Here is a 21,261-nt window from a genome sequence, read left to right on the forward strand (position 1 = left end):
TATTATGTTTTATGCAGCCTTTTGTCGATTATAATTTACGTTTGCCATCAACTATAGGCACTATATTATTATTTATTTATTATTTTTTTTTTTTCAAAAAACGGATGTACAAAGATGTCATTATCACGGTGGACAATCCAAGGTTAGAAATTGCGAATACGCACGACATGTATAAATATATTATACGTGGTGTACAGGCGATTTTTAATGGAGGGGCGGCAGATGATCCGGATCTAAAACCTGAACGAGCTTGTTTCCAAGTGTAATTAAGTTCTTTCTTTTCGATTAAATGTATCCGGGGGCCAAATAAGCTATAATTACGAAAACACAATCGTATAAGTTCAAAATGTGACCAGTGGCCTAGGCAGCATATTATACAGTGGTCGCGAAATAATTGTTATTTATTTTAGTTCTATTCATTAATAAGCTATTATGTGTATTCATTTTTTCTAAATACAGAATTGTTTTCAAATATGATTTGCTGAACGGAAGTATCTTTTTTACAATCTCGTTCATTAACAGAGCGTTAGGTTAGTACTTAATACTTATATGTATAAACATAATATAACAAAGGTATACGATAAGTGTTCCTGCAACAGATGTCACCATTCTATAAAAATTAAACGTCATACTCAAAGAAGTAGCTAAAAAGTAAATTTTTGGAATTTTTTTTATTCACTAAAACATAGGTATTTTTATATTTTAACTATTGATACAAGTAACCCATAGTTTTTTTTTGAATTTAAATAACATTGACAATAAAACTAGTGTTTTAAACAAACAACAACAATTAGGTAGGTATTCATCTGTAAAATAATATTCTTATGTGATAATTTTGTACAGTGGGTGTGAATTATTTAAATTCACGTAGGTACCAGCCTATTATGTCAATCAATAGTTTACACGTGTGCATTAGTTTATCACCTTATTCATTAAAAGGATAACATTTCGCTGATTTTTGAAAAAAAAACACTTCTTTAATAAAATATAATATTATTTTAAAAAGATTAATTACAAGATAAAAAGATTTTGATTACACAGTAAAACCTGAATATCACGAATTCTCATGGGTAGCGACAAATATTCATACTATAGAGAAATTAGTTAAATAGAATTACGTATATTTGGTTTTAATACGGTTTTAATAATTTATGGTTCTCAAAAATATTTGGTCGAACAGAAAATGTCATCAATGGAAATTCGTTATATTATGGAATATATGTAAGTTATTGAGGGTAATTTTTTTGTTGCACTAAAAATTATTTAAATTGAAATTTCAAGGATATTTATTCAAAAATTCTAGTTTATATATATTATATAATATATACTATACATATTATAATAAAGTATAAAATTGTATATATATTTCAAATATTTAAAAGGTTAAGCAGAAAATTATATAATATTATAATCACATAAAAAATTATGTTTTTTTTTTGATTTATTGTTTTAATTGAATTTGGCATTGGATAGTTATAAGTATAGTATATATGGCATATAATAATAATATTAGGTGTCATTTTGTGTTAGGTAAAATATATAGGTTAATTAGAGTTCGATTTTCTTAAAGACCTTTAATGCTTGTAAAATATTAAAATAACACTAATTTCTGAAGAACAAATATTATTCAACAATGTAGGTAGGTACTTACTACATTTTGTAACGTCATTGGCCTTAATTAATTGTTTTATTATTTTATAACACAATTTTTTTTAATTTTATAATTTTAATAATTGAGGTAGGTAGCGTAATTTTTTATTTATTTGTATATCTTAAAAAATGTTGTGTAATAAAATAATATATATAAAATGTATTTATAACTTAAAATACTATGTGTCGTATAGAGTGTCCCAAAAGGTGAATATACTTTTAACCTGTAATTCTAAGCACTCTTATAATTCAGCTATATGTATAAATGTATTGTATATTAAACATATATGTATCTATATTCTATATATACCCATTACGACAGGGAAAATTAATCGGTAATATTTGATAGAGATCCCCAATACTTAAAAATAAAATTTTACATATTGGTCTAATACTCTAATATATATATAATTTAGATATGTTGTAAAAACTGGTGTAATACCTATAATACTACGTATGTAATATTATAGTTTATAATAAACCTGGTTAGTGGTGTAGGTTATAGTTTTGTTAATTTTCCTAATCCCATTTTTTTTTTTTTTTTTTGTCAAACGCCAAAGTGCTCGCGAGGCAAAGCGCTACTTAGGACAAAAAACAAAAATTAATTTGTATTATTAATTGTAAACCTAATATTGACATCGCACGGTTATTCGCGCTCCGCGGATCTCTGCAGACTCTACAGAGTGTCTACATAATATGTATTAGCATGTCGAACGAATGCGCCCACACACAAGCCGCCAGACATTGCGGCCGAGTATAATATTATTATTATTATAATATATGAAATTGAATAGATCGCCACGTCTGCATCCGGAATCGCGCGCGGAGTCAATCGTTTCGGCAAGAGGTTAGGTCATATTATTATTATATACACACAGTTGCTATATATATATGTGTGTGTGTGGTCTGGCCATATTTTCTTACGTATCCTACTCACCACACCGATACACACAATCGGGGCCGGTGTACGCAAAAATAATAGTTCGCTATACATCGCCAATGTATATACTCGACGTGCGACACAATACCTACGAATCGAATTTGAATGTATTGAATTCCATAACAGACACAAAAAGTTCGCGCTCAGTCATCCCGTTAGACGTGTTGAATAGATCCACGCGCGGGTGCAGTGTACGATGGTAATAATGATAATCATATAATAATAAATGTCGAGTATAATATATACATTACATATTATTCTGCTTTTTATTCCGAGTAATAATTGACAGCCCCAGGGGCATAAAAGTATATTCGCCATCGCGGCATCATCACCCGTCGAAAACGTGCGAGTATTTAATTATTTTTTTTCTTCTTTTTATTATTATTATTGTTATCTGCCTACCTACCGATTTTAATTTAAGCGGTCTCCGACTACTTTTTGCGAGTTATTCTTCGTCTCGTAATATATCGTAGATATAGGCTGTACGTAAGTATAGTATATATGTACCTATATTGTACCTACGTGGTAAATGGTAACAAGAATTGAATTTAAGAAATTACATTTTGAGTTTCCTATTAGGTACCTATGTATATTATCAATAATAATGTTATAATCCATCTTATACTTATAGTTGAACGTGACTTGGATTGGATTGAAAATAACACATTGTCCTTAAAGTTAATATAAATCAAGTTAAAAGTCGAGTTAATACAAATTAAATGCATATATTTAAGTTAAAGGTTTAAATTAACTTTGACGTTTTATCTCGTTTAACTCGTTTATATCCAGCATTGAAATTTAGTGTTGTCCTCGACTACCCTTCTGGTCTATTTATCATACTTTCAAACAATTTAAAAATAAAAAAAGAACTCTTTAATCCTGGAATGGTGGTCCCAGGGGTGTTTTTCATCCAACTGATAGTAAAGTTTGAATATGGTCTTAGTGGGTTGAGGGTTCACTTTAGAATTATAGCTTCTACAAATAATATTACGCACAGCCAACTTCATTGGTGAGTAAGTTACCTACCTAGTTTACTTGTTAAACTTGTTTAACTTATTAGTTCTTCTTGAATTTGCAAAGAATTTACAAACAAAACAAAATTATTTAAATTTATTTGGTGATCATTGACACACTTCTCCCCTTCTTATATTCACCATCAGTTAAATTTAAAATGTCCATGGTCGGGAATGATTAGAATACACTCGAGTACTCAACGGCTCAATATACTTTCAAAAAATTATGGAAACATCACTGTATTAATATAATATACGTATATGCCCTCGTGTATCATACTACATATTATAATTTATATTATATTATGTTATATGAGGGCCACTGCAACCGAGCACTTTGCAAACACTTTTAATACTTACATTTTATATTATTATTGTATTTATCTGGACTAGTGGACTGCGATCGCGTATACTCATGGGGACCTCCATGTTATATAATATTTTAAAATGTTATACGAGTTATAGGTAGGTACGCCCAAACATCAGCGCGCGAGTGCACCGTCAATAAAACTCATAAACACTGTATGATAATAATAACAATATAATAACGACAGTCTAGAATAATTATTAATATATTGTGACGCGTATACGTAATATGCGTCACAATACGTGCGCACTCGTACGAGATATTATATAATTTTATTATAAACACCTACACTATAATGTACACAATTTATTTGGGTGGTCTTTTTTTTTTGTGTGTAAAAAACGGAAATGCTGTGACATTCACGATAAAAAGTACCTATATATATATATATATATTTGGGGCTGAATAATTTATAATTTGAACGAGTGGTTTCTGAGTTATTAAATTGTATCTAATATTAAGGATCTTATAATCCTTAAAAATGGTTTTACTAAAGTATTAAATAAATATAATATTATAATCCTTGTTTTAAAATATTAAATAACTCAAAACCAACTCGTCTGAATTTGCGGGTTTAAATACATACATCAGCGTTGTCAAAAACTTCATCAAATTAACAATTTGAATAAGGTGATTTTCATTTGAGAAAGTTCACTGAGACATTCGTTAGTGATATAATAAATGTTCCCTCAAACATATTTAAAAGTACCAAAAATCAATAAATTCGAATATACGATATTTGAGAGAAAAAACGGAGGTTTAATCATTCTTGGTGAATCGCCCTGTATACAAAAACTATACAACGCAGCATTATAACGTTCGTGCAGTCAGATATTTGGGAAAGCGTCGTATAACTATGTATAATTCGTATACCGACCTGTACAGCCACTCGCGGCGTATTTATCCCTCGCCCTCTCGCTGTAATCGACTCCACGTCCAACATATAATACAATAATTATACTATCATCGTATTGTTCTGATGTACATGCGATACAAAATTATGAATGTGTGGTATTATTATGAGGACCCGAAACGTGGACGTACTATAATAATAATGACCATCGTCACGGAAGCGTTTTGTGTCCAACCGGCTTATCACGCGCTCGAAAAGCCTGACGTTACCTATAACCTATGTTATACATTATTATACCAAACAAGTATTTTCGGGAAATCGATGTTACGTGATGCTTATTGCCCGTAGGTATAGGTCTCATTGACCAAGAGAACTCTATATTAAAGTCTCCGCCGCGACGATGGCCGACGAATTGATGTCAAAAGTTATCAAGCAAAATATATATAGGAATATATCAACACCTCACGCACCTAGATGCTAACTTAATGCTATAAGTTATTCAAAAGTTAAGACTTGATATTTTCTAATCATAAAAATAATATGATCGCTTAATTTATATAATATTGAATTTGCATGTTATTTACTTAAGATTTGAGCTGTTGATAAATATAGGATAAAGCATCTTTATTGATTTTATGTAACGTAAATCATATACGCTAAAATGCTACACAAAGTACAAATGTATTTATATGCACCTAATTCGCGAATCAACTTAATCTAATGCACATTAACGATTGCATAAAAACGCGATTAGTACAGTTACCTCAATACAGATGGGAAATTAACGCAATAAGTATGCATTGAGTCAAAAGTGAATAATGGAAATAAGTTACACGAATTATATTAATGTAATCGAAATCAAATTGAGATGTTTTTTTAATAAATTTTTATGTTTTTAACTCACCAGCCTAAGGTTGCTAGCTTTGAACAATAAGGTAAAATATTATTATGTGGTTAGGGCCACCTGCTTTTACCCAGAGCGGCGTCGTGCACGATTGCCGCCAATATTATAACGGACAACAACAACTCACCTTTACTCATTGACACAGACCTCAATAAATCAGTTAAGCGCAGTTACACACACACACACAAACACACAGGTATCTAAATCATGTTTTATGTTATTGCACACTAAATTGCATCGGTCGGGGTGGTTCGCCGAGGCAGGTGAATATTGCATACTTTTATAATAATAATAATAATAATAATGACGTGATAGAGGTTGTATGTAGGTATTTACGTCGGGGAGAACGTACGTACACGCTATATTAGGTGCGATCGAATTCTATAGTGCGGCGGGTTGAATCGCAATTAAACCGCAATGTGACACCTCCGTTTGAATGTGGGCGCGTATAATACCTACCCATGTACCTGCAGTTGTAATTTATGTGTTTTTATAATAACTATAATAATATTATGTTATGTTTATATTAATAATATCGATTAAACGTTAATCGGCTTTCGGGATATGAAGAAAGATAAAAAAACAACCGAATAGGTAGGAACGCCACCATTGGCCAACCCGCGAGATCAAAGGTATTAATATGTTCGTTCTGTAGTTTACTCTGACTATAGACACATTTAAACATTACCCGCACAAAGAATCTGCAAAACGAATCTGCACGAATACCCCGTGCCTACCGTATAGCTATATACAGTTTATTATCATATTATTTAACCCGTTATACGCCTTCCAAGATTCGGTTTTATTCGTCCCGAGCTCAATCGTATTATTGCTAATTTAAAGATACATTGGTATTTTTTATACGTCCATTAGAGTCAAGTAAAATATGTTATTGATGATGTCTGCACAGATATATACGTGTATACGAGACATTGGACACTGGTTAGTATAATTATTAATATATAATATTTATTATTCACTTTATAATGAATATTGTATATTATAAATTATAATATAGGTATAGTATAATAACATCGCGGCATCATTCTGTATAATACAGACTGCGAATCATGCAGGTTTTATAAATTGTTGATATTGGATCTACTATTCGACTTTAAACTAAAATAATTAGCTCTCTGACGTAATTAAAATATTTAATATGCATACAATAATATTGTTATTAATTTATTATGTAGGTACGTACACACTTTTTTATTCTTTTTTTAACCGTCATAATAATATACATTTTAATGTTAGGTAATCATAAAATTAATGCGAAACTAATACTAATCGGAATAATACATTATATTTAACGGACATGCTAATTATTAGTTATGTTACTATATATATTGTGTATGATAATTGATAACATTGTTACGCACCGATTTCATCCTGTCGGGCTAGGTTGTATTCCGGTGCGTAGTCGTTATAATAATATATTGTTTGTTTATTGTTTTAATTAATTTATTGTTATTCGTTTTTAAGTAATCTGTAAAATGTTGCAGCATATCCCTTAGTTGGATTTACATCACTGCAATGTATTATTGATTTTATTGAATGATATTTTGAATTTATGTATTAAGTATTAAAATGTATAATGTATTTATGTATTCTTGTTTTAAACTATGCAGTACTGAAACACATATAGAAATGACGCATGAATACATGCCCCCCTCATTAAAAGACTTTAAATTATTATTTGATTATTATAACCAATTTATTATTGATTTGAAAGTTGAAATACTTTTTGGAAACTCCTTCTCTGTATAATTACATGTTAATTTTCACCAATTATTATTATAGTTTATAGGACATAGGTAATAACTAATAAGTAATAACTAATAAATAATAATTGCATAATAAAATCGCAAAAAAAAGCTGTGGATTTTATAGCTGTGTTCATTACGTTGTAAATAAATATATTTTTTTTTCAATGATTAATAAGATAAAAATGTTTTCCCATATTACGATGACGCATAGAAATGGTTTTAAGTTGTAACGAAAATCTCATGGAATTGAACTCATTTTAGCAATACAATAATGCACTCCGCCTTCGTTAAGAAACTTTATAATAGTGAACCAGAAATATATAGGTAACACAACGATGGGTACCTAGATGAAAAAAAAACCAAAATATAAAAAACCAAAGGAAAAAAATACCACGGAAAAAAAACCATGAAAATAAAAACCAAATTTTTGTATTTTACTATATTATGTATTTATGTTATATCATTCACATATTATTGTATCACATTTTTTAAATATTTTAAATATTAATTTTTATTATATATTTACTATACCTAAGCTACTAATGGTCAATATAAAAGTAAATTTGAAAATATATAAGAAAAAAATCTTATTAATAATAATAATCATTTATATTCATACTATAAATTCGTTTTACAATAAGTATAGTTTCTTCCAAATTTGAACTTAAAATGTCTGTAAAAATATATTGTTGTTCTATTTAAAAAGACTGTAATTTCAGGGGAGCTGCAACCCGCTAGGCCCACCCTTATATAAGCCACAAACGATAGTATTCAACAGATAGAACACCTGGGCAGTTGGATTATTGATAAAAATTTTTAATTAGAAATATAAAACTTATGTCTAATGAAATATGACATAACATAGCAAATATAAAAATTTGGTTTTTATTTTCATGGTGTTTTTCCTTGGTTATTATTTCCGTGACTCATTGTAAGTCATAAATTAGGTAGGTACCTAATAAAACATTGAAAAAATAATTTTATGTCAATTTTTTTAGAGCGTTATTGTGGAAAAATACATTTTTAGCAATTTTTTAAACATTTTTTTTACGCTATTAGAACATTTCATTCCAGACCCTAGTAATGACATATACGAATATATTTGAATTAAAAAAGTGGATATCTTGAAATCGGTATAAGTTAACCCTGTTAAAAATTGTAAAATACAATTAATTTACCACTATAAATAATGTAGGGTAATTAATGTCATTTTGAAGTGCTTGCCGATTATTTTTAATTTTGAATAATCATAAAAATGTAAAAATCAGTTAGGTACTTATAGATAGGACATCATTATTATACTTTGATGTAAGCAAATGAGAATTGTTTAAATTTGTACTGTTATGTATTTTCCTTTGTTCAAAAACGTTTCTTTTTTATAGTATTGCTGTATAAAACATTAAATCTAAATTACCTGGTAAACAAGTATAATTTTATCGTTTTTAATAGACCATCCGGTCTATTCGATACACGGTTATATATATTTTTTAATAGGTAATTGTATATATTACATAAGTTCTGTTTTTAAAAAAAAGATTAATGTTCACCTTAACTTTTACATACCAAACATATCAATTTTATTATAACAACCAATAATTACTTAACATATATTTCATAACTATAATTTTGGTTAACGTAGGTACTCAAAATACCTACTACTGTATCTAGTATAGTAATTTACATTCCACGTTTAAATACAAAATATACTTTCATCACCATCAAAAATTGTACCCATCCTATCAAGTACTTGTATATTAACTGTATAATGTTATACCTAAACAATTCATAAACTCGTAATTATATTCAATTCAATCTCATTTGTGATTATAAGTGAAGAATACATTGGTTTTACTATGTTTTTTTTCTTTTTACATTTTTTTTCTTGTAGTTTTTTTAAGAATATTTTAACTGACTTTTAATATCCTAACTGAAACGTATTAAAAATATCGAATATATCTCAGCATGTGTGGTTATAACAATACACTACTGACCGACTTTTATACATTTTACTTAAATTAAGTAGAATTTTCATTTTTTTGAATGTTAATATAAGTCTTTAGTTGATTTTATAAGACGAATACAAATGAATTTAAAATACATTTTATCGGAGTAATTCTTATATAATATACCTATTATGTTGACTCGAATTAATATAGTTTTGCATACATTTTGATCAACTAATATAATATTTTGTTCTAATGTGTTTTCCAGATTTATTGAGAAAGACGACGGTGATTTTACAGAATGCAGCAGTTGCTCCAGGTCACTTGCCGAGTCGTTATCGGACTTCCGGTCCAGGACCAGGACTCACTATTGGCGCAACAAACTCCAATTCATCTTAGCATGCCTGGGCTGTTCGGTGGGCCTAGGCAACATGTGGCGGTTTCCATATCACTGCCACAAAAGTGGCGGAGGTAAGCTGTCTAAGTTTCTGTCAATTAATTTACGATTCACACCAGGAAATTTAAAATTAAAATTACTGACATTTTATCGTGAAATGATTGCACTAAAGGTTTAATAGGAAGAAGCCAATTTATCATAGGCCGAGGGAGCCATTAATTCATAATGGCGGGGGCTTCACTATTGCGGCTTTTATTGTTTTAAATTTACAGCCGAATTAAATGGCAATGTCGACAATATTTTTACAAAAAAAAACAAACAAACAAACAAAAACAACAAAGAACTTGATTGATCAATTAAATTAAAGAAATATTAAAAGTTAAAAAGTCACTTAAACGAATTATAATGGGGACAAAACAATAATTAATGGTAGGGAAAATTGGAATGTTCTAAATCCAAAGGAAATGTTTTTATACTTTGTTGTGAATGAAAATTGTTACTTAATTTACCATATTGATATTTTAATTTTGTTAACCCCATGGCATACATTTTAATTGTAACTTTCATAGACACATGTCGTAAATATATTTTTCGTTAGAGATTTATGCATTTGTAATATTATTATAATTATTATATATCAACGATTACTTTTAGGTATATTTTTGATACCATATTTTTTGGTGATGATATTTTGTGGAATACCATTACTGTATTTAGAATTGGCTATTGGACAGTTTACTAAACGAGGACCAATTAGTGCAATATCAAAACTCTGTCCAATTCTAAAAGGTAAGTCAATTATATTTTATTGTGATTTGGTTCTATTATAGGTACATATATAGATATATATGTATTTTTAATATTTAAATGTTAACGACAACTCTTAACAAAATATACTAATAATCACATATTTTGGGCCAATCTTATCTATTTTTTTGTGTCAGATTAACTTCACTGTATTAAAAATATAATGGATCAATGTTTTTAACTAACGCATTACACATACTAGTGTATTTAAATAATAAATAGTATATTGTACAATATACATTAAATATTAATCTAATGCTTGCGAATATTACCTGCTAATGAATATTTCAACACATAATACCTCTGTATAGGTATTAGTTGTATTAGCATATTTTAACGGAAAACAATTATGCATTAGCATGTGTATGCCTCGTAAGACCCCTGCAGTGGAAATAGTCCATCTTGGTTCGACTTGCATTAGCAACTAGCATTCGTATTCTTCTTCGTGACTCCATCAACACATTTTTTTCTAAAAGCTATATTTAGTATTTACTATTAACTTACAGAGGTATTTTCAGTTAAACCTAAACCTGAAGATTAATAAAATAAGAACTTACGTTTTTGTGTTAAGAGCTAGAAAATCCGTTAAATTAAATCTTCTTATATACCTAGTATACAATTTAAGTTTGTAATATACGCTTATACGCTTATTCCATTGGAGGTGGAGGATTGTACCATAGAGCAATAGAAATTATTGTACCTAAGTTTTATTTAAGAACGGGTCCGGACGAGGAAAAACATGGAAAGCACTCTATAAGCTAAACAGTTTATACAATATACATACATATGTCTCCATTCATACATTTTTATGATATTATTATATTATTTATTTTTATTCGTTTTCTAATTAAAAAAAAATATTTATTATAAAATAAAAGAGAATAATCAAACTTTAGAAACAAGTATAAAAGTGGTGAATAATATTAATTAATTTATAAATGAATACTAATTGTATACAATTAATGGAAATAAATAATAATACGTTGTTATTCCTGACTTATATAAATCATAATATTTTAGTTGCATAAAAAACTAACACGGAGAGATAAAAAAAATAAATTATTAAGCTCGCAACTAGTTTATACATATTGTATAATTAAAGGGGCAGTTAGTTTAATTTTCAAGCACCAAATATAATAAATAAAACTTTGAGGATTTTACATTTTCAAAATTGCTACCTCGTGAAACTATCGTCTGAAGTCTAACCAAAGAAGCGTTTGTACGTAAAAACATAATAAATGCCAACACATAATTATATCCCCGGGTAGTACCCATAGTACCTACGATTTATTTTCCGGCATATAAATTCGATTTGTCGAAATATAAGCAACTAAACGTATGGTCATCATTGCGATAATATATATAAATCTCAACGCGCCAAGTGTCAACTGACGATGAATAAACTATGTATTACATTCCGATTTGTGATTTCTTTTTTTTTTATAGGCGTCGGTTTATCCAGCGTGGTGACGTCATTTTTCGTATCCGTCTATTACAACGTGATCATTGCATACACTCTGTACTATTTCTTCACGGCGATACAGGACCAGCCTCCATGGGCGCACTGCAACAACCGGTGGAACACTGACCGCTGTTGGATGGCAGGCGGCAACACCACTAGGCCTTTAGACGGCAGAAGTCCCACCGAAGAGTTTTACAAGTACTTAATATAATTATAAAAATAACGTAAGAAAAAAAATGATTTGTATTGGATAGGATAAAGTTATTACATACGTACCTATTATTATAGCATATTATAATATAGATAAAATATAATACCTATACTTAACACCCCACGCAATCGAACTGCAAATAATTATAAATTATAACACTTCATCATATTTCGATCGTCACATTGTATAATATGACATTATGACGTACATTATACAATGTGTGTGAAAAAAAAAAATACTCCGCTTGATGACTATCCGTCCTCGACGACCACTATTGTATTAGCATGAATATCTCATAATATAATATTATATTGATATAATAATATTCAGATTAAAGTGTTTATTGCATTATAAATATACCCACGTTTACGCTTCGTAAGCTGCTAAAAACTAACCGAATTTATATATCGAGACACTGACTGTTGAAAATCATATTTTATAGTTCGCTAGATTATTATAATATCACTTCAGCTCAAACGACTGTTACAGGTTTTGGCAGGAAATCAAACGATTGACTAATGATTGATTATTGTTAATCACAGGTTTAAATACTGCTTTGATGTGTTACGGGGTAATGACTAAACGTGCGTAGCTCGTGCCGTTTATGTAGGCATATTGTATAGCGTTGCCATATTTGAGTGAAAAACCCCTGTATATAGATTAATCATAGACTCATTAATATTAATCATCGGTAAATTATCAAAAACCCAACTGTTGAGTATGAATAATACTTGATAGTGATTCGATTCGATTATTTCAAATTCGCAAGATCATATTGTAATAATCGTCATGCTCGTTCTACTTCCTCCTTTCTTCACGGTGACCATGAATATTTGTATTGTTTATAATACAATTATCATAATGAATTCCATTTCAGTTTCCAAACGATGATAATTATTGTAAAATATGTCACGGAATTAAAATGTTTCTAGTTTTAATCGTGTAGTCACTACTGTAGTGTGTACCATATACCTACCAACCTATACACAGTTATTATTATTATTATTATTAATTATTTATTTACAAAATACAAGAATATTACATAAATAACATATTACATAATATAGTGTACAATGTATTATGTATTACTATACATGTCTTAAAATACATATAAAGCTATTTACATAAAAATATCATTGTATTTTTTACCGATTTTGAGAGTCTGCAACATATAGGTAGGTACATCTGATTTTATAGATAGTTACGTTTTTCGAATGATCATAAGGTATATTAAAATATCATATAATGACGTCGTTCCAAAACCAATGTGCACAGGTGGCCTCGGGCCTCGGGGGGAGTATTAACCTTCCCCAAAAATGTATGATACATATTAGTATATTACATAAACTAACTACTGGTTACAGCGTTTTATTTCGGTCCAAATAGATATTCTCCAAAAAACCCGATTTTGATATTTTGGGTGTTGTTTTTTCTATAATATTTTTTATCACATCGTACAGCTTGAAAATGCTGCAGATCGCAAAGGACCCGAACACGTTGGGCAACGTCCGCTGGGAGTTGGCCGTCTGCATGTTCGTCGTGTCCACCGTCGTGTACTTCAAGCTGTGGAAGAGTACCGAATCGTCCGGCCGCGTGCTGCACCTGACCGCCACTCTGCCGTTCGCCATGCTGGCCGTACTGCTGGTCCGGTCACTGATGCTGGACGGCGCCGACATCGGTATCGAATATTTCCTGTTCAAGCTCCGCTGGGAACTGCTGTGGGACTCGAAGGTTAGTGTCCAACACGCAATGCAGGGTAACTCTTTTAAAATAATAAGCACTCGTTATTTTGTAAATTATTATGTAGGGAACAATCTATTTTTTACGTTTTTGAAAATATTTTTTTGCATAAAATGAAATCATATTACAAAACAACATATAAAAATAATTTTGACTTTTAAACATGAAAATTCTCGAAAAAAATATTCTACTTCGGATTAACATGGCGTAATATGATGGTTGTCCTATTAAAAAAGTGAAATACTTAAAAAAAAATCATAACGATAAAAAATATAATTGTCATTAAAAATGTGGTGTTGTAATAATGACTTCACATTGTGTAGAAAAAATATGTTTTTCAAAAAATGTTTTGTATATTATATGGTTGGTATACGATGGGATATTAATTCACGACAAGTACAGTATGTTTTTAGTATTATTTACGACCACGATGACCGCGAATATGACGTACAGTAGGTAGGTAACTAAAAAAACTCGATCACGGACCATGGTGTGTCGGCGTACAATCATTCAGTGCAATGTTTCCCCATGAATATATATAATATTATTATGGTACACCCCCCCCCCCATCATCACAACAAATCCAACCATCATAATAAGTCCTGTGTATTTATAATGTCCTGCTTATTTTATTATTTTTTTTCTTACCATGGTAAGAAACTGCAGTTTAATACCAGTTTAGACGTTATGGTCGCCGTACAAAGTGATCAAAAGCTTAGGATAAAGTTAGCGTATTACAACGATATGGGTATAACCGCTATAAGGCACTAAGCCGCCCAAACTACCCATATTATGTTCGCATGCTTGCGTTTGTATAGTATATACACGTACTCGCGTCATTCCACCTCACGCAGTCAGACGACAAGGTCAGGTCATAATATAAGTTATTATAGTAATTTTTGCAATATTGTGGTATAAATTATAATATATAAATTAATTATAGCATAACGACGATGCGAGGAAAATTGTTTTTGTCCGCTAAACCCTTGGATGAACTTTATTTTGATGTCCGTCGTCGACACTTCATTCCTCGTTTAAGGAGTCATCGGTTCTTTCAATCGTCGAATTTGTTAACATTACTATATAGTAGTCTTTGTATAATATGCACTCCTAAATTGTTCGAGTACGTCAAACACGCTTTAATTTTTATGATTATCATCATTCATCACAGCAGACGTCAATCGTCATTTATTTTATTATTCTGCCCATAAAATATTATTGTTCCCCACGCGTCAGATTGTCATCTAAAAACGTCCGTAATTTTTGGTCACTCGGAAATTAGATTTAGGTAAAATGGTATACTCAGGTAGATTATAATACACTTTTTCAAACGCGATGTTAGGTAAATGACTAGTAAATATTTTCCAAGTCAAATGAAACAAATAACATTTTAAATTACTTCGAAACAATTGCCACACCATACAATATTATTACGACCGTGACGTAACAAATTAGACAAACTATGGGTACCTATATACCACAAGTTGAAGTGTTCAATGTTTTTTTTTAAACATTGTAGGTACTCAACTTAAAATATTTGAAAATATGATTGCCGTAAAAATGTACCAGCATAATTTAAAATTGTTTATTACACATAGTATAATAGTTTATAAAGCTCATAAATTAAAAATATAGTAAATATAGCGTATAGTTACAGTATAGTGTAGTACACTGTATCGTAATACTCAAATTAATTTTAAGTGCAGTATTATTTTCTTCGTGTGAATAATATGTAGATATAGATAAATGTTTGTCGATGTTTGTTATCTCGTGAACATTACCTACCTACGCATAATGTTTGATGTTTTGATTTGAGTGTATATGTAAACATTGAATATTTTGCATCGAATTGCGACCTTAAAATTCAGACGTCCATGATAAGACCAGAGTAAATAATTTACAAGTTATTATTATTAATCTGAATGCGTGATAAATAACAGAAATGTTGTATATTTATACCGGCGATTTAATAAGCAATTACAAATTTGACTAGATAACCTGGTATTAAACATATGTATTATGCATAATATGATTACTATATGCCTATCCGGTAATAATATTTTATTAATGTGTTGGTAGACAAGTCATCCTTGAAACTTGAGATGTTTAGAGTTTATCATATCTTGATTAAAGCAACATTTGTAAGTATAGTAATATACTTTATAAGAATTTTAGATATAAACCACTTTAAAAAAATCAATTAAACTATATACTATAATTCATTTTGTTAACGTAATAAATTTTACTTTTCATTAATCTTAATACCTTAACTTTATAATTTTACAAATAACATTATAATATTCACGAATCACACGGCACACACATACAGATACATCATACATAAAAAAAAATACTATATTTGTATACAATATACCTTTTAGGTACCTATGTTATATAACCGTGGCATATTGACATATATACGACTTATGCGTAATATTAGAATTAATATTTTTATTAAGTAAAAAATATAATATGTATGTACCTAATTGCGTTCTCTTTGGTGTAATTTTATTAGGAATTCACTAGGTATATTAAGTGAAAATTATAAGAATTTCCAATAAAAATTTTAAGCTATGAAAAAAATGATTATATAATATTTCAACATTTTTTGAATTCTCATTGATACAATATGTCAAAAAATAACTTAGTACGAAAGCAAATTAATACATGAATTACCACACGTATAATAAATTATCATAAACAACTGACAAATAACAGCACATCTTTAGAACTTTAATGTGTTTAAATATACGTATATATTTGAATTCCCAAGGACTCGTACTTCGCAGTCAAACTTTACGTACCTAGCATTATTTAAATATATTTCACGGATTTAAGTTAAAATTTCGTGGAATTTACATAATATTTTAACGTGACATTTAAGCAAAATATTTACTATCCGACGTACAGGCTGATGATTTTTTTAATGAACATACGTTATTTTTAAGTACATTTAACATAGGTGTCTAAAAGGTTTTATTCTACATTTTTACAACTTTTAGAATTTACTTTGACTTAATTTATAGTTATTTTTTATTGACATAAAATTTAAATATTAAAGTAAAGTACCTATACATTATATACTACTTAGGTACCTGGCACAAGGCCCATAAACGTTATCTTCTATTGATAATTTATAATATTTCAAAATCGCAATAAATGTAATCGTATTATGATTTGTATTACACAATAGTGAATACAGCTATTGATATACATACTCTTTACTAAGAAATACGTTATATATTATAGGGAAGCTAATAAAGTTATTTAGCACTTAGGTAATATTAGTACTAAACTCATAGTTCTCTGTAAATATATACCATTAATTCAATTAGATAATCCATAAATTGTATTATTATTATATTTTATTATGTCAATAGAGAACTCGACATTTTCATGTCTACTAGGTATGGGTAGGTACGCAGAGGACAGAAACAAATAATTTGAAATTATTAGAAGAGTAGGTATATAAACAGACATTTTACTGTTTTCATTTTTTTCTGCTATACTTACTTTGGTAATATTAATACTTAAAATACCTAACCAATAGTTAGTTTAGAGAATCTATAAATAGTATTATATCCGTCAATAGAGAACTCGACATCTTCATGTCTACACCTATATACACAAAACAGAGTTATTCTATTTTATTATTTTATTTTTATTTTTTGTCTTATCCCCGAATTCACGTCAAAAAGAATACCCATTATGTTTCTATCCAACACAGAATTTGAACAGTTTGATTTTTTCACATTTTAAATTTACGACAGTATTATATATTTTATACTACCTACTTATAGGTTTGGGTGAGCGCCGTGGGTCAAAACCTAAGCTCCATCGGTATCGCCTTCGGTCTGGTAATTTCGTTCTCTTCGTACAACCGTTACAACAACAACATAATGGTGGACACGGTGACTATATCACTCATAAACGGCATATCGAGTTTTGCCGTGGGACTATTCACGTTCGCCACTTTGGGTAGCATGGCCAAGGAATACGGAAAGCCCGTGGAAGACGTCCTACCGGATGGTAAATGACACTATGATAATAAAATTAATAATAATTAATTAGTAATAACAATAACTTAAGAAGTATTCATCGTCGGTTGTGCAGTGCTATCTAAGCACATAAAAGTATACTTAAGTCTTAAATATATCATGTCATAAAAATGCATATAGAATATAGATACTTAAAAACGCAAAAACCTGTTAAATCGCACAATACATTATTGTGGCGAGAAGACAATTGGTTATTGAAATATAAACTCATCGTATATGCACTGCACGTCGTCGATAGGTAGTGTTAATAAGACGCGTGATATCTGTTGTCTAATTTAGCAACTATCCTTGCAATAAGTGACTCATTACCAGTGCCTAATAATAGTTTATCGCTTATTTTGTATTGTATTGAGCAGGACCAGGAATCGTGTTCATCCTGTTCACGAAAGTGTTATCCAGTATGCCGTACTCCACTACCTTTCGATGTTACTGTTCTTCATGATGTTTTGTCTGGCCCTGAACAGCGAGGTAATTTATAGCATAAGCATTCATCGTAACAGTGCCCTGCGATTGTATGCCTACCTACGCATAACCTTGTAGAATATGTACCTGCCTAACTTCTGTTAAAACGTCTGCAAACGTAATGTAATCTCGTTAACGAGCTTGATGAATCGCAATCCCCCAGGAGACTAAAAGGGTTTCAAAAAATTTGTCTCCAAATAAAGGGGGTTATGAGTGACAACTCACGCAGAAGTTGCCTCTATAACTTTTGCTTAACAATAAGTATCCAGGTTATACTTACCGGTCTCGTAAAATAATTGAATTCTTGGTTTTTTTGCTGGTAATTACACTTATTTATTTCATTTCAGTTTGCCATCGTCGAAGTCATCGTTACGTCCATACAAGATGGATTTCCACGCGCCGTCAAAAAATATCTAATCTGTCACGAACTATTGGTCTTGGTGGTCTGCTTTGCTTCGTTTCTACTCGGACTTCCACTTGTCACGCAGGTCTGAAAAGCTTCATTAAAATTTTGTTTTTCACTATTATCGCGTATTTGTACTTATACTGCAAATTGCAAACACGACCAACTGAATTATATCGATCGTTTCGTCGATTTGCTTTACATGCTGTTCACAGGGTGGCACATATTTGTTCCAAATAATCGACTATTACACTTCTACGTGGTCGGTGATTTACATTGCTTTTTTCGAAGTGATAGCAGTGTCCTGGATGTATGGTGGTAATAAAATTGTAGCGGACATCGAAAGAATCACGGGAACAAAACCGTTGTGGTTTTTCAAATTCAGTTGGTATATTACTACTCCTCTTTCACTATTGGTAAGTTATATTATCATAATATTGTAAATTGTTCGATGTATAATAACAATATATATAGTCACCACAAACACACCCCCCCCCCCCCACAACCCTCTCGATATAAAACTAAAAGGATAATTTTCCATTTGGCCCTTTCTGATCAGACATCGATTTAGGTACATCGAAGTCAAAAACGAAATGCACATAATATTAAAACTTAATTTCTAATAAATATCGATAAAATAATACCAATATGACCAGAGTTAAATGTTTGAATAATAATTTGATTTAACGTTTGTTTTTTTCTTGTTTTATTAGTTTGTATGGGCTTTCAGTTTAACAGACTATGAGCCACCAACCTATATGAATGGTACTCGGAGCTTTCCCACTTGGGTCCACGTGATAGGGTGGTCCATGGTTATGATCTCATTGGCATGTATACCCATCATGTCTGTTTATACGTTCCTACATTCCGAAGGAATGACATTTTACCAAGTAAGTTGAACAACTACAAAATCTATTACTATAAAATAATTTGTTGAAGAAAAAAATTATATGACTTCATTCTATAACGCAGACCTGCGGTTTTCATTGTACGTATTTTTTTTTAGAAACTGAACAGATCAATAAAGCCCAAATCAAATGAATTTGGTGAGCTGCCAATTGCATCGAAAGACAACTTAAAAGAAATGGCTACTTTAATAGAATGCAAAGCACCTCAAATACCACCTATTATTGTCTTCCCGGAAACTGTTAAAAATAGTAAATATAATAATTTATGATTGTATACCAGCGATTTTTGTACACAATTATACCCTAGTTGTTTTTCACAAATAACGATTTAAATATTATTTAAATTATAATATACTGCCACTACAACATACCACATACACATTCCATACCCTGCAGCTATAATATGGTACACTCAATAGGTAGGTACAACTCATCGTAACCAGTACAGTACATGCATAACTGAAAATATTCAATAATATGTGAATTTTATGCTAAATTTAACACACAACTTTTACCTACTTTATTTTAATATCATTAATAATGCTATATGTGGTTACTAATCGATTCTAATGCACATTTTAAATTATAAATGAGATCTGAAAATATTACCATAAAATAAAACGAATTTACCTTACACAGATTAGATTTTTTTTACTTTTATATAATACAATTTTGAAATTTTTAACGCAATCATTCATCATACACTTTTTAATATTTATAATTAACGTAGGTAGATGTGTATAGTTCATAAATTATAAATCATATTGTACCTAAAATATTATATTCGTAGTCATAAATACCATATGATATTTATTGATACTACTTATCAGCTAACTATTCTAGTGCACAATCGTATTGTTGCAAAAGTCAAAGCTCAAAGCTAAAGTAGGTACGTCGAAAAAACGTGTTTTTATCAGTACCTAGGTAAGTTTTTTTATAAAAAAAACAATTGATAAACATTTAAAAGACCTACGAGTCAAAACACTTCGATCAAATAACAGCAATGGGTTTCGACGGATAAATCGAAACTCTTACTAATAGATATTCCCTGTATACAGTGCCCCTGCAGGACTCCCCCCTTTAAATCCGCAACTTAAATGAATAATATGTTATAAAAAGTGCTAGGTATCTAGCTTCAGTTTATCTTTTATCACAGAACATCTATAATAGGTATGTGATCGAGTTTAAATGACACAACATGGCTATTATTGTTGAAATTGTTTTAATTTTTTTATAGGAATAAAAAATAAACTATTTATCAAACAAAATAAAACTCACCGAGACATTTGTCTGGTCCTGAAGAACTCTCACAAATGTTTGAAATAATTTATAAATGTAACCTATTTGTGTTTAAATTCCAAACAGTAAACACTT

The 21,261-nt window shown here is 29.9% G+C and overlaps 1 protein-coding gene across 1 annotated transcript in view; it reads left to right on the top strand.

The window, feature by feature from the left end:
• Positions 1 to 21,261, top strand: part of LOC100168077 (sodium- and chloride-dependent GABA transporter ine) — a 36,687-nt gene that overhangs the window by 11,851 nt on the left and 3,575 nt on the right. Inside the window, exons 3-7 of the mRNA XM_029491411.1 lie at positions 9,708 to 9,910; positions 10,491 to 10,625; positions 12,090 to 12,303; positions 13,777 to 14,047; positions 17,857 to 18,085. Of these exons, the coding sequence (XP_029347271.1) occupies positions 9,708 to 9,910; positions 10,491 to 10,625; positions 12,090 to 12,303; positions 13,777 to 14,047; positions 17,857 to 18,085 (1,052 nt within the window). The remainder of the gene's footprint in view (positions 1 to 9,707; positions 9,911 to 10,490; positions 10,626 to 12,089; positions 12,304 to 13,776; positions 14,048 to 17,856; positions 18,086 to 21,261) is intronic.

This window comes from Acyrthosiphon pisum, chromosome A3, assembly GCF_005508785.2.
Source record: "Acyrthosiphon pisum isolate AL4f chromosome A3, pea_aphid_22Mar2018_4r6ur, whole genome shotgun sequence".
NCBI classification, from domain to species: Eukaryota; Metazoa; Arthropoda; class Insecta; order Hemiptera; family Aphididae; genus Acyrthosiphon; species Acyrthosiphon pisum.